This window comes from Sceloporus occidentalis, unplaced genomic scaffold (genome assembly GCF_023333645.1).
Source record: "Sceloporus occidentalis isolate IW3139 unplaced genomic scaffold, rSceOcc1.0.p SCAF_2, whole genome shotgun sequence".
NCBI classification, from domain to species: Eukaryota; Metazoa; Chordata; class Lepidosauria; order Squamata; family Phrynosomatidae; genus Sceloporus; species Sceloporus occidentalis.
In genome coordinates this window covers 2,273,873-2,300,512 of record NW_028316982.1, presented here as the reverse complement: position 1 = coordinate 2,300,512, position 26,640 = coordinate 2,273,873, and the positions used below count along the sequence as shown (strand labels likewise).

Below are 26,640 nucleotides of genomic sequence, written 5' to 3'. Positions count from 1 at the left end.
GTTTGCCATAAGTCAGAAATTAATTGAAGGCACACAGTGACAAACTTTAAGTGAACCTGTGTCCTTAGGTGCAGTGGAGGATATTACCACTGAAGGATCAGTTCCAGTCTAGTCACTTTCTGTAATGAAGGAAAAGGAATATCACATGCGCTCCAGTGGTTCCGATCCTATCTCTCGGGCAGATTCCAGATGGTGCAGCTGGGGGACATTTGCTCCTCCAAGAGGGAACTTACATCTGGTGTCCCTCAGGGAGCTATTTTGTCCCCCACTTTGTTTAACATTTACATAAAACCGCTGAGAGAGATCATCCAGAGACATGGGGTGAGGTGTTATTAGTACACTGATGACACCCAAATATGCTTCTCTGTGTCTCTGACTGATGCAGTGACTAAGGATGGCATCTCTCCTCTGAATGCCTGTTTGGAGTCGGTAATGGCTAGATGAGGGAAAACAAACTCAGTCTGAATCCAGAGAAAACAGAAGTACTTGTGATAGGTTCCCCAGGCCCGGGGAAGGAAATTTGTCCACCTGTCCTGGACGGGGTCACACTTCCCCTGAAGGACGAAGTTCGCAGTTTAGGAGTACTTCTGGACTCGTCCCTGCAGTTGACATCTCAAGTAGATGCGACGACCAGATGTGCTTGCTATCAACTTCGGTTGATACACCAACTGCGACCCTACCTGGGCCAAAGGGACCTTGAAACGGTGGTACACGCTCTGGTAACCTTTTGCTTAGATTTCTGTAATGCGCTCTACATGGGGCTACCCTTGTACCAAGTCTGGAAGCTTCAGTTAGTACAAAATATGGCAGCCAGACTGGTCACCGGTGCATCTAGGTTTAACCATATAACACCTAAGCTGAAAGCTCTTCACTGGCTGCCTATTCGCTTCCGGGCACAATACAAGGTGTTGGTTATCACCTATAAAGCCCTATATGGCTTGGGCCCGAGTTACTTGAGGGACCGCATCTCCCCATATGATCTGCCCCGCACACTTAGAACATCCGGGAAGAACTTATTGGAAACTCCATCATCCAAATAAGTCTCCTCTTCCCAAAGGGCCTTTACAATAACGGCCCCGCGGATCTGGAACAGCCTTCCGGAGGAGCTCCGCCTCATGACCTCTTTGGAAACATTAAAAAAGAGATTGAAAACCGTACTCTTTTGTCAAGTGCCCCCCCCCCCCCCGAGGAGTGATGTCTACATGACCAATATGCCTGCCGACAATGATATTCTGTCTTACCCTTGGATGTTGGATGCTGTTGGATTGTTGTATTTTACTGATGTCTGTATAGATGTACCATTTTGTGTTTTTATAGTGTATTGTATTGCATTGTATGTATTGATTTTAGTAGTCTGTAACCCCGCTTCAATCCTTTGGGAGAGGCGGGGAAATACAAATACAAATAAATTTAACCACTGCCCTGGTGGCGCAGTGGTTAAATGCCTGTCCTGCAGCCATTCACTCGAAACCACAAGGTTGCGAGTTCAAGACCAGCAAAAGGGCCCAAGCTCGACTCAGGCTTGCATCCTTCCCAGGTCGCTAAAATGAGCACTCAGACTGTTGGGGGCTAATTAGCTTACTTGCTAATTAGCTTACTTGCTGTTCACCACTATGATCTTTGGAATAGCGGTATATAAATAAAACAAATTATTATTATTATTATTATTATTATTATTATTATTATTATATTTTCCCTCCTACCTCCACCAGCAGATTATTTTAGGCTGGCCCTACTTCAACTATGAATGTCCTGTGTTTGTCCTTTAAACAATTCATTATTAATGTGAAGTCGAAGGCTTTCATGGCTGGCATCCATAGTTGTCCGTGGTTTTTTGGAGCTGTGTGGCCGTGTTCCAGAAGAGTTTATTCCTGATGTTTCGCCAGCATCTGTGGCTGGCATCTTCAGAGAAGGCTGGCATGGAAGAGAGGGGGGTATATATACTGTGTGACCCTGGGTAGGGAGGAATGAGTTTAATGTTAATCTGAGTATTGGTCTGTTGTTGATGGCAAGGCTTCAGGGTGGGAGGATATGTCAAGAGGATAGGCTGGGCTCTACAGGCTAATGGTTACTCCAGCTCAGACATCAGAAAGGCCACCAGACCCAGAAAACCACAGAGGAGTGATGACAAGCAACTACCCAAAGGGAAGGTATATTTTACCATACATCAAAGGAGTCACAGACAGAATAGGGAAACTGGTGAGGAAACACAACCTCCAAATGGTCTACAAACTGACCAAGAAAATTCAGGAAATACTGCGCTTAGCCAAGGACAGGAGAGACCCTCTCACAGCTGCAGGAGTTTAGCGCATACGGTGCAGCTGCAGACAAGACTCCATAGGGACCACCAAACGCAGTGTTCAAATACTAATTAAGGAACCCGAGAGACACTGTAGACTGGGCCAGCCAGAAAAATCAGCTGTAGCAGAACACATTCTATACCATCCTGGGCATAAAATGCTAATTGAAAACACTGAAATCCTGGACCATGTCAACAACTATCAGCTCAGAATGCAAAGGAAGCCGTTGAAATCCACAAACACCAAGACAACTTCAACAGGAAAGAAGAAACCCTTAAAGTGAACAAAGTTTGGCTATCAGTCCTGAAAAACAGCAAAATCAGGACTCAGCAAATGCAAATGGAAAACCACGCAGGGTCAGGGGTTTTCCCAACAGATAATGATCACTAATTAAATAGACCCGCTGAGGCCTTGCCATTCAACAATAGAAGAATACACAGAGATTAACATCTAAATCTCTTCCTCTCAACCAAGGGTCACCCTATATATATATATATATATATATATATCCCCCCCACTCACTTCCATGCTAGCATTCTCTGAAGATGCCAGCCACAGATGTAGGCGAAACATCAGGGATAAATTCTTCCAGAACATGGCCACATAGCCCCAAACCTCCCACAAAAAAACAATGGATGCCAGCCCTGAAAGCCTTCAACTTCACAAATAAATACCCTTTTTTCAACCGTTTACCATTTCTAATCATCCAAGCCTAGTGTTAACAAGTCTTTTTCTTTCTTATCACAAAAAGTCAATAAGGGTCCAGTCAATAAGTCTCCATTATCCCTAAAATCTCTTGTTCAAAAAAAAAAAAAAAAAAAAAGCTTCTCTATCTCCAGCAAATTTATCAACTTCAAGCCCTGCGCAACGTGAAAAATGTTAAATTTCTGCCTTCTTTCAAGTGAAACTGCCATTTTCATATACATTCTAATCAATTTTTCAACCATCCTACACCAACAGTACATCACTTTAAGAAACTCTCAACGTAATATCAGTTACAAATTCCTTTGACCATATTTTCCCTTGGCCCATCTAATTAATGCAACCCATATTTTTAAACCATGCAAGGCGGGATCGAAAAGTTTTAATCATCACCTTTAAAACTGCGCCTTACGAGGGGGTATCTGACAGTAATAACTATCACCCAGAAGTTATTATGGTATATTGATGACATTTTGTCAGTGTCCTGGTTGGTCCCTAAGTGCATGATGTTGAGAAAATCAGCTTATTGCATCCTTTATTTTTGTGCCAGAATTGACTAAAGTGTATAAGGCGCAATCTGCAGACTTCTACAATAAAGGTATTTGGAGGGTCAAGAAATGCTGGGGGAAATGTGTAAATCGGGATGGTCATTATGCAGAGATAAGTTAACAGCTACAAATAAAAACAAACTTTTTTTCAATTTTTTTAAAGGTGATAATTAGAACTTTACAATACTCCCTCGTTTATATACACACAGTGGGCCCTTGGTATCCATTGGGGTTTCGTTCCAGTCTTCCCCATGGATACCAATATCTGTGGGCGGTCAAGTCCCATGAAATAAAATTGTGTCTTTATATAAAATGGCAAAATCAAGCTTTGTTTTTTGGAATATATATATATATATATATATATATATATATATATATAGTATATATTCAAGCTGTAGACACTTGAATCCATGGATACTTGAATCCGTGGATAAAGAATCCTTGGTTATGGAGGGCCAACTGTATATTTAACATTGTACACCAACAATACTTTGTTTTGAAGAGGTTTTCCTTAAAATCTTAACAAACAGTGGTCCCTTGGTATCCCCTGGGGTTTGCTTCCAGGACCTGCTGCGGATACCAAAGTCCATGGATGATCAAGTCCCATTATATACAATTATGTCCCTTCTGTAAAATGGCAAAATCATGGTTTGTTTTTGGGAATTTTTGCAAAGTGTGGTGGAGTCTCCATCTTTTGAGGCTTTTGAAGAGAGGCTGGATGGCCATCTCTTAGGAATGCCTTAACGGTGTATTCCTGCATGACATAATGGGCTTGGACTGGATGACCCTTGGCATCTCTTCCAAATTCTGGACTTTACAATTCTGCTATTCTAAGTGAATGAAGTCCATAATATTTCAAAAGAGTGGGAAAGTGTTCATTTCACAAATGGACAAGAGGGAGACAATCATCTTCTTGTATGCATAAATGAATTTATTTGCACAAATTGTTTTTAATTAATATTTTTAGGTTTTACAATACAAAATGTGACACTTTCTTCATGCTCAAATATGCTTTAACACTTTACTTATTTTATACTAAAAACACCTCAGTGCACCCCTGTAGCAAGGTAGAGGTGAATGAGGAGAGAGTTGGGGGAGGAGGGAGCGATCAGGTGGAAGAATTAAGGAGGATGAGCCCAGGAGTGGAGCCAGAAGGGAGAGAGGTGGAGCAACTGAGAGGTATAAAAAGGCAGGAGCAGATGTGTGCGGGGGGAGGGAGCAGACGCGGAAGAAGGGCTGCAGAGAAGCGGTTGAGTTAGGGACAGCTAGGATAACCCATAGCCCTCAGCGGGTTGGAAGACCGGTGTCCCTACGGACTAAGCTGAGTCTGAGACCTCCGGGCCCGCATGAGTCTCTGAAACTGAGAGACCCCAGGGAAGAGGGAGACTTCCCTTATCCGGAGGAAGGGAACTGGCAGAAGAGAGACTTGAAAGGACTGGTGAGCGAGTGGTGGGATAGTAAAGGCAGTCGGTGGGAGCAGGGCCCCGAACCCCAGGACTGGGAGAAAGTGGAACAGGAACCCCTGGAGAAGCATTCTGGCCGAAGACCCACCGACCCCAGCCTGGACCCAGAGGTCTCTGAGACCTAATCCCCAGCTTGACAAGTTGGAAGAGTTTATTCTGTTTATTTGGGACTAAGTTATTGGTCGGTTAGACCTTGTTGTGTTAATTGTTGCCAATAAAGGCACCATTGTTGCAGCATACACTGGCTGAAGAAAGTTTGTTACACATGTGCTTGAGGGAAAGGCAGGAACTCTAACTCCCATCATGCAGCTCGCCACTCTGGCTCCGCCCACAACCCCTTCCCCAGAGCCATTCTCATCCATATACGCCAACCAAAATTTTAATTACTTTCGTGAAGGTAATTTTCCATCTTCTTTTCTTAATACTTTTTCAATAATTTTTTTCCATATTTCATCAAAATAATTTCTTTTCCATAATCCTTTCTTCACTTTCAATTTACATGTTCATTTATCATTAATTGCTATTTGCCAGACTTTTTTATACCAATCCTCCAGTTCCACATTTATTTTCGATGTCCAACTTTGTGCTATAATTAATCTCGCTGCTCTAAGCAAATTTGTTACAAGACTTCTATCTTCTTTTTTCCATTTTACATCATTATATAGTGATAGCAATACTATACTTGGTTTTCTATCTATTCTTATATCCATAATATTTTCAATTTCTAATACTACTATTTCCCATTTTTTTTACATATTTACAGTGTCACCACATATGTATATATGATCCCATGTCATTACATCCTCTCCAACAGTATTTTGAATTATTCTTATCTATATTATGTAATCTCACTGGTGTTAATAATAATAATAATAATAATAATAATAATAATAAGTTTTATTTATAAACCGCTATTCCATGTTGATCATAGCAGTATACAGGTAAAAATTGCAATATCAAATACAAAATACAGGATAAAAATTGCAATACATAAATAAAACTTTAATAGAAACATTTCAAAATACAGTTTAAAACCATACATCAAATCCAGGCCAGCTAAATGTGCTCAATAATGCTGTACATATAGGGGGGAGTCATATATCATCAAGGAACATCGGGGAAGGCTTGCCGAAACAGGAAGGTCTTGAGTCTCTTTTTAAAGAGGTCCAGGGAGGTGGCGGAGCGGAGTTCCTCAGGAAGGGTGTTCCAGATCCCAGGGGCCGAGATAGAAAAGGCCCTTTGTGAGGTTGATACATATCTCGTTATCGGGATCCTCAACAGATTCTTCCCAGACGACCTGAGTGTGCGGGGCGCACTATATGGGGAGAGGCGATTCTCCAAGTACCCTGGGCCCAAGCCATTTAGGGCTTTATAGGTTATAACCAACACCTTGTATTGTGCTCGGAAGTGAACAGGCAGCCAATGGAGATCATGCAGAATCGGTGTTATATGGTCGGCCCTGGAACGTCCAGTGACCAACCTAGCTGCCATATTCTGCACTAGCTGAAGCTTCCAGGTTTGGTACAAGGGTTGCCCCATGTAGAGTGCATTACAGAAATCCAACCGAGAGGTTACCAGAGCATGTACCACTGTTTCAAGGTCCTCCCGGCCCAGGAAGGGATGCAGCTGGCATATCAGCCGAAGCTGGTAACAGGTGCTTCTGACTGTCGCATGCACCTGAGAAGTCAACTGGAGCGACGAGTCCAAAAGCACCCCCAAACTGTGAACTGAATCCTTCAGGGGGAGCGTGACCCCATTCAGGACAGGTGGAAAAATTTCCTTACCCGGACCGGGAGAGCCTATTGCTAGTACTTCCATTTTCTCTGGATTCAAGCTGAGTTTGTTTTTCCTCATCCAGCCCATTACCGACTCCAAGCAGGCATTTAGAGGTGAGATGCCATCCCTAATCACTGCATCAGTCAGGGACACAGAGAAGCATATTTGGGTGTCATCAGCGTACTGATAACACCGTGCCCCGTGTCTCTGGATGATCTCACCCCAGCGGTTTCATGTAAATGTTAAATAGCATGGGGGACAGAATGGCTCCTTGAGGGACACCAGATGTAAGGGCCCTCTTATCGGAGCAAACGTCCCCCAGCTGCACCATCTGGAATCTACCTGAGAGGTAGGAACGGAACCACTGGAGCACAGTGCCTCCTATACCTAACTCCCTCAGGCATTCCAGAAGGATACCATGGTCAATGGTATCGAAAGCCACTGAGATGTCCAAAAGCACTAACAGGGACACGCTTCCCCTGTCCATGCCCAGACGGAGATCATCAACTAAGGCGACCATGGCAGTCTCAACTCCATAGCCCGCCCGGAAGCCGGTTTGAAATGGGTCTAGAAAATCTGTTTCTTCCAAGATCCCTCGAAGCTGGAAAGCAACTGCTCTCTAGATCACCTTCCCTAAAAAAGGCAGCAGTGAAACAGGCTGATAATTATTCCGAATCAGGGGGTCCAGGGAGGGCGTTTTTAGTAGAGGTTTTACTACTGATTTTAAGCTAGATGGAAAACGCCCCTCCCTGAAGGATGAATTAATTATACGGCGTAACATGGAAGTTACCGCCGTTCCCCCCTGGGCCGCCAGCCATCAAGGACAGGGATCGAGAGAGCATGTTGTCTTCCTAACACTTCGGAGAATCTTGTCCACTTCCTCGGTACTCACAAACTCAAAGTGATCCAGTTTAATAGAGTCCACGGAAGCTCTGGAAGCCTCTCTTATAGGATCTGAAGAAATACAGGCGTCGAGATCAGCCCTTAGCCGAGAGAAGTTGTTAAATTCATCACAGCAGGCTTTTGATGGTTCCAAAATAGGGTTTGAGGAGGGAGGCAGCTGGGTAAGCTCCTTCACTACCCTGAACAGCTCTGCCGGATGCAACTCCACAGACACAATATGTGCAGCATAAAACAAATGTTTAGCTGCACTTATTGCCACTCCGTAAGCCTTCAAAAAGAGACTCAAGGAGTGCCTTGTCGGCTGAGTGATGATGTCTTCGCCAGTTGTGCTCTAGTCATTGCACGGCCCGCTTCCTATCCCTGAGGTCTTCCGTGTACCAGGGTTGCTTATTGGAAGCAGGCCGGAAAGGACGTTTGGAAGCGATACTGTGTATAGCCCTGGAGAGATCTCTATCCCAGGTGTTAGTCAGGGCATCAACAGAGTCGCCGTCAGTTCCAACCATATAACCCTCTAGGGCTTCTTGGAACTTTTTGGGTTCCATCAGCCTTCGAGGGTGGACCATCCTAATAGGTCCTCCACCCCCGGAGGGGCTTAAGGTAGAAGCCTTGATTCGAGCCTTGACCAGGAAATGGTCCGTCCATGATAGGGCAGAGACATTAAAGACCTCTGCCCACGGAGTGTCCGTGTCCGTACTAAAGACAACGTTGAGAGTATTACCAGCGCAATGTGTGGGCCCTGAAACCAATTGAGACAGGCCCATGGCAGTCATGGTAGCCATGAACTCCCGAGCCACACCTGTTGGACCTTGACTGGCCTCGAAAGGGATGTTGAGGTCCCCCAGAACAAGAAGCCTAGGAGACTCCAACACCAGTTCTGAGACCAGTTGTGTCAGCTCGGCCAGGGAGTCTGTTAGCGCACGGGGTGGACGGTAGACCAACAGAATCCCCAGTCTGTCCCTGGTATTCAGGGTCAGGTAAATACACTCGATGAAATCAGTTTTACGGACCTGGCTCCTGGCCAAAGGAAAGATATTCTTATAGACCAAGGCAACACCGCCCCCGCCCACCCACCCCCGCCCACCTAACCTGATCTGGTCCTTAACACAATTCACATGCACAAAATGAGAATACAACTTCGCGGAACAAGAAAATTAGGTACATTCCCTTTCCATTGTGAAATCGTATTCCATCTCTGTCTTCATTCCTGACATGGACCTCAGCCACTCCTGCTTCACTTTATCAACATTGCTGCACCATTTAACACACCTTCTTTATCGTGATAGATTGATGAATTGATGCAGATTCATTGTAATGGGAGTATCTTCTTCGCAGATTCCATCCCATCTGCCTGGAGTAAGGAAAACCTCACCCTGAAGATTTCCAGATTTAAAACAAGCAGATGTTTGTCTCTCACACACTTTGGCTCTCGTATGTTCCCTCTCCTTCCCAGGACTGCAGTTTGAAAACCCTGAAATTTAAAGGCCTAAAAGGTATAGAGATTTTGCAAGGAGGTGATGGGCTTGCGCAGTATGGGGAGGGAAAGTTTAGCCCTTGCCTGCAGAGCATGCACCATAACCCCACAACCCCAAATTTCCCTTTCCTTTTAGCAATTATGAGGCTGTTCAGACTAGGCATTAAGGCCGGCCTGGAGCGGAGTCGAGGCATCGTGTCCACATGGCTCCACCCTCCCAGGGCTCCATGACGCCACATGCTGCTCCACACGGTGTGTGACATCACGGTGCTCCTCTTGCTCTGCGTCCAGAACAACACAGTGCCAAAGGAGCACCTTCAAGCTGTGGTGCCACAACTATCACGTCCTTTTTGAGCCCTGGAAAGGCTGGATCAGGGCTGCAGTGTGAGGTTGCTGAGGCCCTGATCTAGCTAGGAAAGGGGCAGTTTCGTGTCACTCCTTAAAAGCATCCACTAACATGGGCTCACTAATGCATACTACTCAGCACTAACAAGACTTAGCTAAAGTGCAATTGCTATCGTTTCCTGGGCAATGCTCTGTCAGGGTCTCACATTCTCCACCATTTCACAGATGAAAATGAGGGCACATGTGGCCAAACAACATCAGAGTGTGGTCCAGATGGCCAAAGGTTATTGAGGAAGAACACGCAAGCTAGGAGAATCTGCAGCAGTTTGCTTTTGCTTGAGCCAACTGGGAAGGACGATGGTCTGCTCCTCCTTTCCTCTCCTCTCCCTTCTGATGAGTTACTTGAGTCTAAAATACTTTTGAACTCAATTTGCAGCTATTGAAGTAAGCTGAGGAAACAGGGGGAAGTGGGAGGAGGAGAATAAGACTGGAACATGTTGAAAGCAGCTGGAAAAATGGGATGGCAGAGGACTGAGGCTATCCCTGCCACATCAGGGCAGCTGGAGGGTATGGTGCCACTGCCCCCCACCCACCTACTGCTACCCATTGGCTGTTTGGCACGTTTAGACTGGCTCTTCAGCAAAAATCTGTCTGACTGAGAGGCCTCTATCAATAGCTGTTATCATCATCATAATCTCTTAGAATCATAGAATTCAAGAAGGACATTGAAAAGTTGGAACATGTAAGGGGGGCCAAAAAGGTGAAAGATCTGGAAACCATAAAGCCCTCTGCGGAGCAACCCAGGTGCTGGATATGTTTAGCCTGGAGAAGAGAAGGTTAAGAGGGGATATGATGGCCCTGTTTAAGTATGAAGGGGTCTCATATTGAGGGTGGACCAAGTGTGCTTTTTGATCTCCAGAGACTAGGATATGAAGCAATGGATTGAAGCTGCAGGTAAAGAGGTTCTAGCTAAACAATAGGAGGAACTTCCCAACAGTAAGAGTTGTTGACAGTGGAAGACGCTGCTGCCTTTGAAGGTGGTGGGGTCTCCTCCTTTGGAGATCTTTAAGCAGAGGCTGGATGGCCATCTGTCAGGAGTGCTTTGACTGTGTCTTCCTGCATGGCCAAATGGGTTGGGCTGCATGGACCTGGTGGTCTCTTTCAATTCTAGGATTCTACAGATCTTGCTTTGAGACCCACAGATGGTCAGATGAGCAACAACACTGGAAGGAAGCGCCTTCTGGACACTAGCCAATAGATAACATGGTAGTGTCTTGTAGCAATTTAATATGTGTATAAACTTTGAAAATTGTTAACTGTGAATTTTCAGTACTATATTTTCAGGATTGGGTTTATTCTTTGAGTGGAAGACGGCACTACAGGCTGTAGAAATTAATGCTATTTACTGGTGATTGATAGTCCCAGTGATGAGAGCAAAGTCTTTAAAACAACAGCAGTGGTAACTAGTAGTCCCAATGATGAGGATGGATTGACCAGGGATTCTACTACTGCTAATTCAAGTTGTCCTATGATCTGGAAGCATGGAATGACAGAATAATATACCTATCTGGAATTGTAATTTATTTTATGTTGATGAAGACCATAGTAAGTCGAAACGGCCACATATGACTCTGGAGGTAGCCGTCTGAAGGTTTCGCACCATTGAAAGTTTCGCACCATGTTTCTTTTGTTGAAAGCAGTTCATTTTTGAAGGATATTGCCAATAATGGAATGTTATTTGAGCCACAAGAACTACAAATTATTATTGGCATAGCTCCTTGATCGGATTATCCTACAACAGCAGAATATTGCCACTGTTCATAGTCTATTGACTCCATCCTCATCACTGGGACTACTAGTTACCACTGCTGTTGTTTTAAAGACTTTGCTGTCATCATTGGGACTATCAGTCACCAGTAAATAGCATTAATTTCTACAGCTGGCTTAGTGTTGTTAATGTATATAGGAATTGTTCATCACTGTTGTTCTTTATTAATTGTGATACACATACAAATATACATTTTGCAAGAAAATGTTGTATCTTTATTATAATTACAATATTTAATATTGAAGATTTACAATTTACCTTAGTGGTTCTCTCCCTGGTTTTTTAATTAATTAAATTTACCATGAATTAAATTCTCTCAGTGGATTAGAATGGTGTTGTGGCTTGCGTGTTGGACTAGGTTTCTGGAAAACCAGGGTTCGAATCTCCACTCAGCCATGGAAACCCATGAGGTGACCGTGCAAATATCATTCTCTCAGCTTCAGAGAAAGGCAATGGCAAGCCTGCTCTAAACAAATCTCTCCAAGAAAAGCCAGTGACAGTTTCAGCTCAGGGTTGCTAAGTCAGAATCAACTTGAAGGCACACAACAACAACAACAATAACAACAACAACAACAGCTGTCAGATTTACACCAGTGGTAAGAATTACATTCCCCTCTGATGAAATTTTGCAAAGAAAACCTTGTGATAGAGGCTGCATCTGCACTGCAGAATTAACACAGTTTGACACTGCTTTAATTTCCAAGTCTCAGTGCTATGGATTTCGGGGATTTGTGGTTTGTTGTGGCACTGGAGCTCTCCGACAGGGAGGCTAAATATCTCACAAAACTACAAATCCCATAGCCATGGCAGCCAAAGTGTTTCCAACTGCATTGTTTCTGCAGTGCAGAATCAGCCAGCCTCACCATCAGTCAGAGTTGACCTGAAGTCACAGAACAGCGACAAAAGTAACAGGATAAACTGTGGATAATTCATACCGTTGTTTTCTTCCTTTATTACTTTGTAACTTAGGCTTTCTTATTTTAAACCCCGGGGCTCTTGCGAGGGGAGAGAACAAGCAAGCGTGGATCTGTACTTTTGCTGTACAAATGTTGTACACAGAATTTCTGCTGAACTAATCCCCAACTCCCCTATATTTCAAACATTCATTTTACAGACGGTTGTCAATATGAAAGGGGAAACAAGATTTCAGATTCTCTGGTTATTTAGGGGAGGGAGGGAATTACCTTGACAAGGCTGTCTGGGTGAAGTCCAATCCCAATCCACCAGAGGCTTCCAACAAGAGGAAGAGGAAAGGGCCCAGGAGGGAAGCTTCTGCGTTTCCAGAGAACTTTCAGGTAAGACAGCATCAATAGACCCAAAGGAAGAGCAATGAAGAATGCACCAATCCCTGTCATTCTCCTGCTTTCTCTTCCGCAGCCTTGGAATCTTTCCAGCCCTCTCTGCTGGGTCAAGTGCAGGGTGCCTTTTTTCTTTCAGGGGCGTCACCACTCAGCCTCTCTGTCTCTGTCTCTGTCTCTCTCTCTCTCTCTCCCTCTCTCCTGTTTTTGTTGTTGTTATTATTATTATTATTATTCACTACCAGCTTTTTATATTCCCCACGTTAAAGATGAAAGCAGCCAGACGGCTTGCGTCATATCCAATTATGCATGGGAACATGCCTCTCCCTGCGTAAGTTATGAGAGCATCTGTAGTTATCAGAGCAGGGAAATCTTGTATGTTTCACTTGAATCATGGAAGGAACAGAGTTTGGCCGAGAAAAATCTGTATCAACACTTAAACCGATGGCAGATGGAAGCCGCAGCTGGGCCCTTCCAGCCTCCATCTAATCTTACAGAAACCCTAGGGGCATCTTGGTTCATCGAATCATAGAGTTGGAAGAGACCCCAAGAAGGGCCCTGAGCCAGTCCAACCCCATTCTGCCATGCAGGAACTTTCTATCAAAGTATCCCTGACTACTAATGTAGCCTAGAATCACATTGGCCTTTCTAGCTGCCACATTGCACTGTTGACTCTGTGAGAGTTATGAAGGGATGTCATATTGAGGATGGAGCAAGCATGTTTTCTGCTGCTCCAGAGAATAGGAGACAATGGAGCAATGATGCAAGCTCCAGGAAAAGAGATTCCACCAACATTAGGAGGACCTTCCTGACAGTGAGAACTGTTCAACAGCAGAAGGTACTCCCCTTAAAGGCCCCATTCCTACTTACAAATAAATCACTTTGTGATCTGAATCGATGGATCAGTTGGGCAGCGGAGTGTGGTTCACACTATATTTACTGCGATCACATTTTCTTGCTGTAAAATTAAATAAAATAACCTACTTGTGGTTCACATTGACAAATGAATCATTTCAATTTAAACCATTTTCTGCGGGAGTCTCTCAAAATAACCGAATTATAGTTCACATTGGCAAATGAATCTGTTTAATTTGAAGCATTTTCAGTGGGACTTTTTCCCTCTGCCCCTCACTGCAATTGCGTTTATGTACTTCTGTACAAGGGTCGAAAGGTGGGTGGACACAGGTTGTTCATTTCTGCCCCCCCCCCCCGCGACCCCTTATTACATCATTGTAAATCGATTCCAATCCGCATCTCATTCACACTGACACTGAATTGATTCATGAATTAGATTCTTGAAATAGATTCTGATCTGCATCTGGTTCACACCTGTGCAGAATCGATCTATCCAAAAGAGATGCAGGAAAAATCAGCATCAAAAAGACATGGGTTAAATGGGTCTAGTGCATGGCTCCCCTCTCTGGATCGCTTCAGCAATTCGATTCAAGTGTGAACCAGGATAATTTAAACCACTTCAAACTGAGTTGCAAACCTGTGTAAAACATAGTGGGAATGAGGCCAGAGAGTGATTGAGTCTCCTCCTTTGGAGGTCTTAAGCAGAGGCTGGATGGCCTTCTTTTGGAGGTGCTTTGATTGTGAATTCCTGCATGGCAGAATGGGGTTGATCTGGATGGCCCTTGGGGTCTCTTCCAACTCTATGCTGATGGGGAAGGATCTATCACAGCATATGATAGCCCTGTTTAAATATTTGAAGGGATGAGGAGCGAGCAAGCTTGTTTTCTGCTGCTCCAGAGAATAGGACCTGGAGCAATGGATGCAAACTGCAGGAAAAGAGATTCCAGCTCAACATTAGGAGAAACTTCCTGACAGTAAGGGCTGTTCAACAGTGGAACAAACTCCTTCCTCGGAGATTGTGGTGGAGTCTCCTTCCTTGGAGGTCTTCAAACAGAGGCTGGATGGCCATCTGTTGGGGATGCTTTGATGGTGATTTCCTGCATGGCAGAAGGGGGTTGGACTGGATGGCCCTTGTGGTCTCTTCCAACTCTATGATTCTATGATCATAACAATGAATCCTGGAGGATGGCTTTGGATCTTGCAGAGAAAGAAAGAGAATACCAACCACTGCAGCTACCCAAAAATGCATACACAAGAGTAAGGTGGGCATAAGATTGCATATGTTGTGTCCTAAATATCAGTAGCCACTATAATCCCAAATCCTGGGTCATCCAAGGGCCTATTTTGTGCCATAAGATGTTCAAATATGCAACCTACTAAACCTGTTCTCTTTTCATCCTTGGGGTTTTCTGCCTTGCTCCCAAACCTTCTGAGATAATATCCAAGGAATGTGCCTGGAGCATCCTAGCTATTTTTTTCTCCCCAGAAAACTTCTGGGTTTGTACACAAGTTGGGGGTGTTGCCCCCCCCCCCATTATCCCCGACTAAGAAAACACTTTTGCAAGTTGATGAATATTAAAGTTGTCAGGTGGGAAAGCAAATTGTCTGAACAACACCATAAAATGGGCAGGTTTTGTGAATGGTTTTGCACAGGCTTGCCCAGGAGACTCTTACCAGTTTGCCTTTGAATCCACATAAAGGTTGCTTTGAACGTTTATGGCCGGTGTCCCTCTGCACTTTGATCCTGCCACACCCACAACTATGAAACTGGGCATAAATAACCATGCTTTGAAGACTGCATTCTATCAGTGCATAGGAAGAAGTGGGTTACGATCCACAAAAGCTCCAGCTAAAATAAATCCTGCTAAAATGGTCCCTGTTTCTGGTATCTGGGTGATTCTGGGAACTTTCCAAGTTCTACTCCTAGTCTTTCCCCCCTCAAAAAGCCACACATACCTATTACACATATGCATACTCACATCCAGTTGCACTCAATGCTGAGATCCAACATTGGGGAGTGTATAGTGTAACTTTTTGTTCATGGACTTACACCTCATTTGCACTATACCTCTTCATTATCTAAAACTGAGACACTGAGCAACTAATGGGCATTATGCACTGCGATGCAAACCATGCAGTCAATACATAACAATGTTCCAAAACACACTGCAGAAATGATCCAGTTTGGGACCACTTACCAGCCCTGGCTCAGTGCTAGGGAATTCTGGGAACTGTAGAGAGCTGTGGTGCAGGACAAACTGCAATTCCCAGGATTCCCTAACACTGAGCCAGAGCAGTTAAAGCAGTCTCAAACTGCATTATTTCTGCAGTGTGTTTTGGATCATTGTTACGTATCGACTGCATGGTTGTGCATCACAGTTCATGATGCATACTAGTGTGTTTTGGACCTTCAAAACCCATAACCATAGCTTTTCCTTCTTAATTTTTTGCAATAAAAAATAGGAAAAGTGCCCAATCTTTTAAGAAATGGTCCAAGGACTTTTCTCCAATGTATGTAAACAATTTGTCCATTTCTGCCCTTTCCAGGACTTTTACAATCCACTCTTCTTTTGTTGGTAAATGAGTATTCTTCCAGTTTTGCACATAGTACTGTAATCTTCCTGCCAAAATCATAAATTGAATCACTTTGAAATTGATTCCTTTACACTTTTCTATAGTTAATGCCTGCAAAAATTAATCCAGGCTTAAATTGTATTCTTTTGAGGAGGCTTTCCATCAACCTCTGAGCAATTAAAGTCTTAAAACACTTGCTTTGTGGAGGAAAAAAAAAAACAAATCATGATTTTACCTGGTTGTACTTGGCAACCATTTGCCTTCAGGCTTCTTACACACAGACACACACAGACACACACACACACACACACACCCACACCCCTGTGTGTTGGAAAGTCTTGTTAATGTATCCCAGCTGCATAATTATTTGCTGCTTCCAGCTTTTTCTCAGAGTCCATTTTTTGAAAGGATGGCCATTGCAAAAAGGGGAGGGCACAGAATACATGCATATGGCTGGTTTAAGGGGAAAGGAAAAGGAAACCATTCTGGCTTGATTCCCACTACCTTTTAAACCGGATCACAAATCTGTTTGAACCAGTTCAAACGGCCCTGGTTCCACTTAAACCAAATCACTGAAGCGATTCGGAGAGGGGGGCCATGCACTAGACCCATTTAACCCACATCTTTTTGACACTGGTTTTTTTTGTGTGTGTGTGTGTGGACGATCTCACACGGGAGGAATGTCTCCCAATTTTGAAAAGAAGAAAGTAGGGCCAATTCAAAAATGGACGCTATTACACGAATGGTTGTCAAACGCACAGAACATAGCGCCCACCCCAAAGCCAAAATAGTGTGAATGCAAAAGACGTTATCATATGAGTACATACCCATCGTAGTCTAGAGTATGAATTAGCATCCCTGCACATGCGCAGTGAGGGCAGAATCAGATTGTGACCTTTTTACACTTCCGGCGGGGCTTGCCTCCGGTTCCCGTAGTTTTGCCTTGTTTCATGTTATGTGTTCATTCATTACCCTTTATTCCACGCTATTATGCAATTCATATTACTTTTTCATTCATTACCCCTCATTAAACGTTGTGTAGCAATTCACCAACTCAAAATCAGTCCAAAGCAACCTTGTGCTTGGTTTGAACACTGAGCAAACTATGGCTCTAGAAGGCAAGGATTGAATCCCAATGGGTGACTGGTGCAAGTCACACTTTCTCAGCCTCCTCAGAAAATGGCAATGGGAAACCCCATCTGAATAAACCTGCCAAGAAAACCCAAAAAGATGGGTGGGGGTCTCCAGATGGTTGTGTGTGTGTGTGTGTGTGTGTGTGTGTGACTGACTGTGTCTGTGCCTTTAAGTCCCCAGCTGTGGGGGAATGGTGGGAGAGAAGGAGTCCCTCCATTTGGGAGAGCTTGGCTGCAGTGACTGGGGTTGTGGGGGGCCTGCGTCCTCTCTGGTTCTGACCTGGCCCATTGGGAGTCCCATTGAAGGTAATGGCGCTGCCTCCATGCCATGACTCCAAAGAAAGGAAGCTGGGCAGGAATCAGAGCTGGTGACTAAGGCTACCTCCACACTGGAGAAATAACCCAGTTTGGCACCGCTTTAACTCTTTGTGACTCAAGGCTATGGAATTCTGGGAGTTGGAGTTTGTTGTGAGCCCAGAGCAATGCCCCTGAGGGGAGGAAAACAGATCCCCATTCCCCAGGATGCCCCACTCCATCCTCCCCCAAGGAGGAGGAATGGGGGAAGAAGAACAACTCTTTGGGGCTAATAAAAAGGGGGGATTTTCCTCTCTTTTTGAAGCCCCATGGCCCTGAGGAAGGAAGGAAGGAAGGAAGGAAGGAAGGAAGGAAGGAAGGAAGGAAGGAAAAAAGAGAGGGAGGCAAAAAGGTCCCTGAGGGGCACCAGGGGCCAGGAGCAGGGCTATCCCCAAGCCCCCCCGTTTTGAACAGAGAGAGAGCTTGCAGGGCGCCTCATAGAGAGCCATTCTTTCCTGTCAAAAACAGCTACTTTTCCTCCTGGCTGCCAAGGAAGACCCAGGAGCCCCGGAAGCCAAAACAAAACGGAGGATCATGGGAACTGATGCGGGGAAATACCAGGGCCACAGCAGACATGCACATCACACCAAACAACACCAAATTGAATGCAAAGTAGCCTGAGAATAGGATTTCTGAATTCCCTAGTTCACCGAATTGACTTAAGTGTGGATTGATGCGTGATTACGTCAGCAGTGCATTCGGAATGCCAGCGAATGTGTCTGATAAACTTTCGCGCAATAACATGAATACGCATGATTGCATTCAGGATGACACTGGATTATACTCCCAGTTTCAGTCGTGTGATACTGTCCTGTGTCTTTTTCGATAAATCAATTCTGCGCAAGTGTGAATCAAATGCAGATTGGAATCGATTTATATTTGCCCTTTGGCCGGCTGGAGCGGGTCCATTTTGAATCGATTCATGCATGAATGTGAACCACAAGTGGATTATTTTAGAAGGGGAAAATGTGATCGGGACAAATGTAGTGGGAACCAAGCTCCGCTGTCAAATCGATCCAGCGATTCAGATCACACACTGAATCGGAACGCCTCTCCCTACACAATCCGCCCCGCACTCTTAGAATATCAGGGAAGAAACTACTGGAATACATGAAAACCAGATTACTTACAACTTCCCATAAAGCTTTCACAGCCGCAGCCCCTGAACTATAGAACAACTTGCCGGAAGAGATTCGCCTTATTCAGATTGGAACCCGGAGTGGATTCTCTGCTCCATTGAGATGGGAGCTCCCAGCTGCCACAGGTTCCTTGACTGTAGGTATTGCATCCATCAGTATCTACAAGGCAGCGATGTGGGAAAGGTGTGTATCATCACTCCCTGATCAAGGGCAGATAGTTGCATGGTGAAGGATGGACGACTGGGTGTTCACTCTTTGTTCCAGGTTAGAGAATCAGCTTGAAGGATCTGTCGCAGGGTCCGAGAAACTTGCCCTTGCACATCCCTCACTTCTATCAGTGACGTTCTGGGATAAGAGTGGATTATTTAAACGAAACACAACGTTGGAGGAGGAGGAAGGAAAAGAGATGGCAGATTGCTGTAGAGGCAACCCAAGGTGGAAAAACCTGTGGGGGAAAAGAACATTTCATCATCTTTTTCATTCCCATTGCCCTAATAGAGGCATCCTCTATGTTACAAAGTTTCTGAGGTTGTTGGGGTTTTTTTGTTTGTTTTGTTTTTTTTTTTTTTTGGCATTTTTCTTCCCCTGAATTAAGTAGCAGAAGAGCCAGCATGGCATAGTGGTTTCAGCATTGGACCATGACTCTGGAGATCAGGGTTCAAATCCCAGCTCAGCTATGGAAACCCACCTTGGGCAAGTAACATGCTCTCAGTCTCAGAGGATGGCAATGGCAAATCCCCTCTGAAAAATCTTGCCAAAGAAACACCAGGGTCACCATAAGTCACCAGTGGAAACCACTTGAAGGCACACAACAACAAAAGTAGCAGACCTTTTATCAGCAATGTTTGCTGTTGGGCAATTCAAGTTTCTAAGGCTTCAGCCTTTGTTTAGGAAGTAGAATGTTTAAATATCCAAAAAAAATGTCAAAGCTAAGCCTGCTGGACATTAGCTTCCAACTGCAGAGTAACAGCAAAACATGCTCTAGTTGGATCCGCTTTTCTGAGAACTGACTCCAACTCAATCAAGACAAGTAGCTTGCCCATTAATGAAAAGATTAGTAATGGCTTGAATCTACATATGCATGGGAAACCTAAATCCTAACTAGCTGATGAATGGATAGGGTAAAGGAAGAAAGCTTTAGCAGGGACGTAGCCAGGATTTTAGTAAGGGGGGGGTCCAGACTAAGTGTCACCATTATAATGGGGCTTGGGTGCGGCAGTGCAGCAGCACACACCATTCATTTTTCTAATGGAGGGGGGGGGTCCAGACCCCAAGATCCCCCCCTTGGCTACGTCCCTGGCTTTAGGAAGGACTAGACCAGGTAAAAGAAGAAAGCTTTAGGTCTCACCATCTTTCCAATGTGAGGGGAAGGAGATGGTGACCCAACAGAGACAGAAGAATCTCTTTGTGTGAGAGTTAGGCACGGTACAGACCGCCAAAAAGCGGTGCACCGACGCCGGTATTAGGGTTAGGGAGTGCGCACCATGTACACGCTCCCTAACCATAGTACGTGCTGGTGGTGGCATAATGGCGGCACCCTGTGTACACGGGTGCTGCCATTATGATATTATGGACGCACTGTGTCCAAACGGTGTAGCGTGGGCGTGACATGTTCACGCCGCCCCAGGCCGCTTGTGGCGGCCTAACAGCAGCACGAGAAGGAGCTCCAAAATGGAGCTCCTTCTGGTGCGTGCCTCATTTCCACAGTCAACAAATGGCTGTGGGAACAGCACCAGGGGAGAAAGGGGCCAAGCACCCCCTTTCTCCTCTGGCTGTGGCTGTCGGGGGTGTCCTGGGTAATGAAGCCCCAAGGATACCCCTTTTCCAGGCCACAGGGAAATGGCATTTATTATTATTATTAACCTTTATTTATAAAGCGCTGTAAATTTACACAGCGCTGTACATACAATCTTTATAATAAGACAGTTCCCTGCCCTCAGGCTTACAATCTAAAAAGACACGACACAAAAGGAGAAGGGAGTAGTGGTGGGGAAGGGGATGAGGGCCAGCAGTTCTACTCTACCTCTGAGGTCTGGACCAAGGAAGATGAATTGGAGGGAGGGGCTTGGCTTCTTAATGGATGGGTAAACTTCTTCCAGGGAGGCCTGATGAAGCTAGCCTGCCTCTCTAGTAGGATAATACATAATACATAGCAATACAGGAAATGATTCAAAAAACAGACAACAAAAGAACATCAAATAGCAAATAACAATTATGCAATGCCTGGGAACGCTTCTCTGAACAGGATGGTCTTCAGCTGGTTAAAGAAGTGATGGCCCTTGTGTCTCGCGGGGGAAGAAGGTTCCAGGAGTGAGGGGCAGCGAGTGAGAAGGGGCGAATTCGGGATTGGGCAGAGGAAATCCTGGGCTGGGACAGCAGACCTTGACTACCAGAACGGAGGGAACAAAAGAGTGGAAGGTGAGAGAAAGAAGGTCTGATAAGTAAGGAGGGGCCAGTCCATGGAGGGCTTTAAACGTCGACAGCAGGAGCTTATACTGAATGAGGAGAGAGGGGGGGGAGCCATTGAAGGGATGCCAACACAGGAGAGATGTGGTCAGAGCGGTGGGCGGAAGTGATAATGCGTGCAGCTGAATGCTGGACAGAGATTAAAGAAAGAGGTGAGAAAGAGGAAGCCCAGCCAGGAGGACGTTACAGTAATCTAGTCGTGAGATCACTAGGGCATGGACCAGGATCTTGGCAGTAGAGGCGGAGAGATATGGTCAGATTTTGGCAATATTGTATAAGAAGAATCTAGAAGCCTTGGCTGTGGTCTGGATCTGAGGGATACACGACAGAGACGAATCAAAGATAAAACCAAGACTGTGGGCTTGCTGGACTGGTTGAATAGAAATGTTGTCCACAGAGACAGAAAAGGAGAGTTGAAGGGTGGGCTTAGGAGGAAAGACAAGAAGCTCTGTCTTGGACATGTTGAGCTTCAAACGCCGATGGCACATCCACTGCAAGACATGATGAAACTTGCTGCTCAAGCCTTGGAGAAAGGTCAGGGGCGGAAAGATACAGCTGGGTGTCATCGGCATACAGATGGTAGGAAAAGCCAAAAGAGCTAATGAGTTTTCCTAAGGACAGTGTGTAGAGAGAAAACAGAAGGGGACCCAGAACAGAGCCCTGGGGAACTCCAACAGAGAAGGGAACAGGAGATGAAGGTCAAACCTCCTGCAACTACTGCAAAAGATCGGCCAGACAAGTAAGATCTAAACCAGTCAAGAACAGAGTCTGAGAACCCAAGGTCAGAAAGTATATCCACTAGAAGACAGTGATCAATGGTGTCAAAGGCTGCAGACAGATCAAGAAGGATGAGAACAGAATAAAGGCCATTAGCCTTGGCCTGTAAAAGGTCATTGGAGATCTTAGTGAGAGCTGTCTCTGTGGAATGCCTTGGGCGGAAACCAGACTGAAAGGGATCGAGGATGGAGTTGTCTTCAAGAAACTGTGTTAATGAGGTGCAAGTGGTGGGATCATTAGGTGGAAGTGACCATGTTCTCCTGGAGTTTGTAATACAGTGGAAAGGAGAAGCCAGGCAGAGTCAGACACCGCATCCTAGACTTTAGGAGAGCGGATTTCAGTAAACTTAGAGAAGTATTGAGGGCGATTCCATGGTCAGAAATACTAAAAGATAAAGGAGTTCAGGACGGATGGGACTTTCTCAAAAGGGAGATACTGAAGGCACAATTTCAAACAGTTCCAATGAGAAAGAAAAACGGGAGGTGTCTCAAGAAACCAGGGATGGATGACTAAGGAACTTTCAAGTGAGCTAAGTTTGAAACGGAACATGTATAAGAAATGGAAAAAGGGGGAAATCACGAAAAAGGAATTCAAAGAAATAGCAGGCATGTGTAGGGGTAAAGTCAGAAAAGCTAAAGCGCAGAATGAACTCAGGCTTGCTAGAGAGGTTAAGAACAATAAAAAGGGCTTTTTTGGATATGTCCGCAGCAAGAGGAAGAAGAAGGAAACGGTTAGGGCCACTGCGTGGAGAAGATGGCAAAATGCTAACAGGAGATAGAGAAAAGGCAGAATTACTCAACACCTTCTTTGCCTCCGTCTTCTCGGAAAAGGCAAAGGGTGCTCAACCTGAGGATAATGGAGCAGAGGACAGAATAGGGGAATTTCAGCACAGAACAAGTAAAGAGATAGTAGAGGAATACCTTGTTAATCTAAATGAATTTAAGTCTCCGGGACCAGATGAACTCCATCCAAGGGTATTAAAAGAACTGGCAAAAGTAATATCGGAGCCATTGGCAATCATATTTGAAAACTCCTGGAGAACAGGAGAGATCCCAGCAGACTGGAGGAGGGCAAACGTTGTCCCCATCTTCAAAAAGGGAAGAAAGAGGATCCCAACAATGATCCTCCAGTTAGTCTGACATCAATCCCAGGAAAGATTCTGGAGCAGATCATTAAACAGAGAGTCTGTGAACATCTAGAAAGCAATGCCATAATCACAAAAAGTCAACATGGGTTTCAGAGAAACAAGTCATGCCAGACAAACCTTATCTCTTTCTTTGATAAAATGACCATCTTGGTAGATGAAGGGAATGCTGTGGATATAGTATATCTTGACTTCAGTAAGGCCTTTGACAAGGTTTCCCATGACATTCTTGCAAACAAGCTTGTAAAATGTGGGGCTAAACAAAGGAACTGTTAAATGGATCTGTAATTGGTTGACCGGCCGAACCCAAAGGGTGCTCAACAATGGCTCCTTTTCATCCTGGAGAGAAGTGACCAGTGGGGTCCCACAGGGCTCTGTCCTGGGCCCAGTGCTATTCAACATCTTTATCAATGACCTGGATGACAGAATTGGGAGCATACTTATCAAATTTGCAGATGACACCAAATTAGGGGGAATAGCTAATACCCCAGAGGACAGGATCAAGATTCAAAATGACCTGAATAGACTAGAAAGCTGGGCCAAAGCTAACAAAATGAAATTCAACACGGAGAAATGTAAGGTATTGCACTTAGGGCGGAAAAATAAAATGCACAGATATAGGATGGAGGACACCTGGCTGAATGAAACTACGTGTGAAAGGGATCTAGGAGTCCAAGTAGACCACAAGTTGAAACATGAGCGAACGGTGCGATGCGGCAGCTAAAAAGGCCAATGCTATTTTAGGCTGCATCAATAGAAGTATAGTGTCTAGATCAAGAGAAGTAATAGTGCCACTGTATTCTGCTTTGGTCAGGCCCCACCTAGAATATTGTGTCCAGTTCTGGGCGCCACAATTCAGAAAGGACATTGAGAAACTGGAGCGTGTCCAAAGGAGGGCGACAAAAATGGTGAAGGGTCTGGAAACCATGCCCTATGAGGAACGACTTAGGGAGCTGGGGATGTTTAGCCTGGAGAAAAGAAGGTTAAGAGGTGATATGATAGCTCTGTTTAAATATTTGAAAGGATGTCATATTGAGGAGGGAGCAAGCTTGTTTTCTGCTGCTCCAGAGAACAGGACCCGGAACAATGGATGCAAGCTCCAGGAAAAGAGATTCCACCTGAACATTAGGAGGAACTTCCTGACAGTAAGGGCTGTTTGACAGTGGAACACACTTCCTCGGAGGGTGATAGAGTCTCCTTCCTTGGAGGTCTTTAAACAGAGGCTGGATGGCCATCTGTCAGGGATGCTTTGAATTGGATTTCCTGCATGGCAGGGGGGTGGACTGGATGGCCCTAGTGGTCTCTTCCAACTCTACGATTCTGTGATTCTATGATTCTATGATTCTAAGACAGTGAGAATAAACAACCCGTTCCAAAACCTTAGAAAGAAAGGGAAGAAGAGAAATTGGACGATAGCTAGACAGAGAGGAGGGGTCAAGAGAAGGTTTTTTCAGAATTGGGGAAATGAGAGCATGTTTGAAGTCCGAAGGGAAGGAGCCTGTAGAGAGAGAAGAGATTGAAGATATGGAGAAGCGAGGGGGAAAAGAGGGAGCTATAGAAATTAGAAGATGAGTAGGAATTGGATCAAGAGAACAGGTTTGCAGGTTTGGAAGAGTTCAGAAGTATAGAGAGTTCATCCAGAGAAGCTTCTCCATGGCCTGGAAAAGTGCTGGGTTGGAGCCGCAGGGGCTGCCGGTGAGGCTGCCCTGCCTCCAAGATGGCAAGAAAAGGGGTGGCTGCAGACTGCCCTTTTTCTGCTGTCTGTACCGCACCTAATTTTCTAAAGGAAGTGATCTGAAACACATGGTTTGTTTACTGGGCTACAAAAAGTCATACTGTTCAACACTATTTTCGCGATCTTCAGTCTGTTAATTCTAACCATCTCAGTCAGGACCTTGGATTCATCTCTCTCTTCCCTAAATCTTGGGGACTCCTCTGACTCAGTAATGTCGTTATTTAACTCACCTCCACTCTTTCTTCAACTCTTGACAGCTTTGCCCCTGTCTCTGAACATGCGTTTTCCCTCTATGACTAAGCCTCAGCCCTGACTTGCTCCCATGCCTAGGTTCCTCTGGTCCTGCTCTCGAGCGGCCGAACGCCTTTGGAAAAAGTCCAAGGAGTGAGCTAATTTTATTCAATTTTATTCCACCTTCAACACTTTGCTTAAACCTCCCTCTCCTCCTGTCTTTTTGTCATTCTCTCCTAACAATTTCGCTTTTTCATCTCAAAGATTACCACTATTCGCTCTGAGATAGTCCCCCCCCCCCGATTCTTCTTCTGCTCATAATATTCTGTCGCCCTCACCTAAAAAAATTTCTGTGTTTCCTCCTGCTTCTTTGGATGAACTATCTACACTTCTGAACTCTTCCAAACCTGCAACCTGTTCTCTTGATCCAATTCCTACTCGTCTTCTAATCTCTATAGTTCCCTCTTTTCTGCCCTCGCTTCTCTATATCTTTAATCTCTCTCTCTCCACAGATTCTTTCCCTTCAGTCTTTAAACATGCTTTAGTTTCTCCTATTTTGAAAAAACTTCTTTTGACCCCCTCTTCATTGTTTAGCTATCATCCGATTTCTCTTCTTCCTTTTCTTTCTAGGTTTGCGTCGTTTATTCTCGCTGTCTTGAGTTTCTTGAAGCCAACTCCATCCTCGATCCCTTTCAGTCTGGTTTCCGCCCAAGGCATTCCACAGAGACAGCTCTCACTAAGATCTCCAATGACCTTTTACAGGCCAAGGCTAATGGCCTTTACTCTGTTCTCATCCTTCTTGATCTGTCTGCAGCCTTTGACACCGTTGATCACTGTCTTCTAGTTGATATACTTTCTGACCTCGGGTTCTTGGACTCTGTTCTTGACTGGTTTACATCTTATTTGTCAGACAGATCTTTTGCAGTGGTCATGAGTGGCCAGACCTCCTCCTCTGTTCCTTATCTGTTGGAGTTCCTCAGGGCTCTGTTTTGGGTCCCCTTTTGTTTTCTCTCTACACATTGTCCCTAGGAAAACTTATCAGCTCTCAGGCTTTTCCTGTCATCTGTACGCTGATGACACTCAGCTGTATCTTTCCACCCCTGACCTTTCTCTGGGTCTTGAACAGCAAGTTTCATCTTGTCTCACAGCTGTCTCGCAGTGGATGCGCCATCGGCGTTTGAAGCTCAACATGTCCAAGATGGAGCTTCTTGTCTTTCCACATGTCCTCCCTTCAATACTCCTTTTCTGTTTCTGTTGACAACATCTCTATTCGACCGGTCCAGGAAGCCTGCAACCTCGGTTTCACTTTTGATTCCTCTCTGTCTTTCATCCTCCACATCCAAGCCACAGCCAAAGCCTGTAGATTCTTTCTTTAGAACATTGCCAAAATCTGTCCATTTCTCTCAGCCTTCACTGCCAAGACTCTGGTCCATGTTCTGGTTGTCTCACGACTAGACTATTGTAACCTCCTTCTGGCAGGGCTTCCTTCCTCTCACCTCCGTCTTTTAATTTCTGTCCAGCATTCAGCGGCACGCATCAGTACATCCGCCCACTGCTCCGACCATATCTCTCCTTTACTATCACCCCTTCACTGGCTC

The 26,640-nt window shown here is 44.9% G+C and overlaps 1 protein-coding gene across 1 annotated transcript in view; it reads right to left on the bottom strand.

Annotated features, from left to right (window-relative positions):
- LOC149317865 (cytochrome P450 2J4-like) overlaps positions 1-12,691 on the bottom strand; it is a 57,313-nt gene extending 44,622 nt beyond the window's left edge. The window contains exon 1 of the mRNA XM_089507393.1: positions 12,521-12,691. Coding sequence (XP_089363519.1) covers positions 12,521-12,691 — 171 coding nt within the window. The remainder of the gene's footprint in view (positions 1-12,520) is intronic.
- Positions 12,692-26,640: the final 13,949 nt, after the last annotated feature.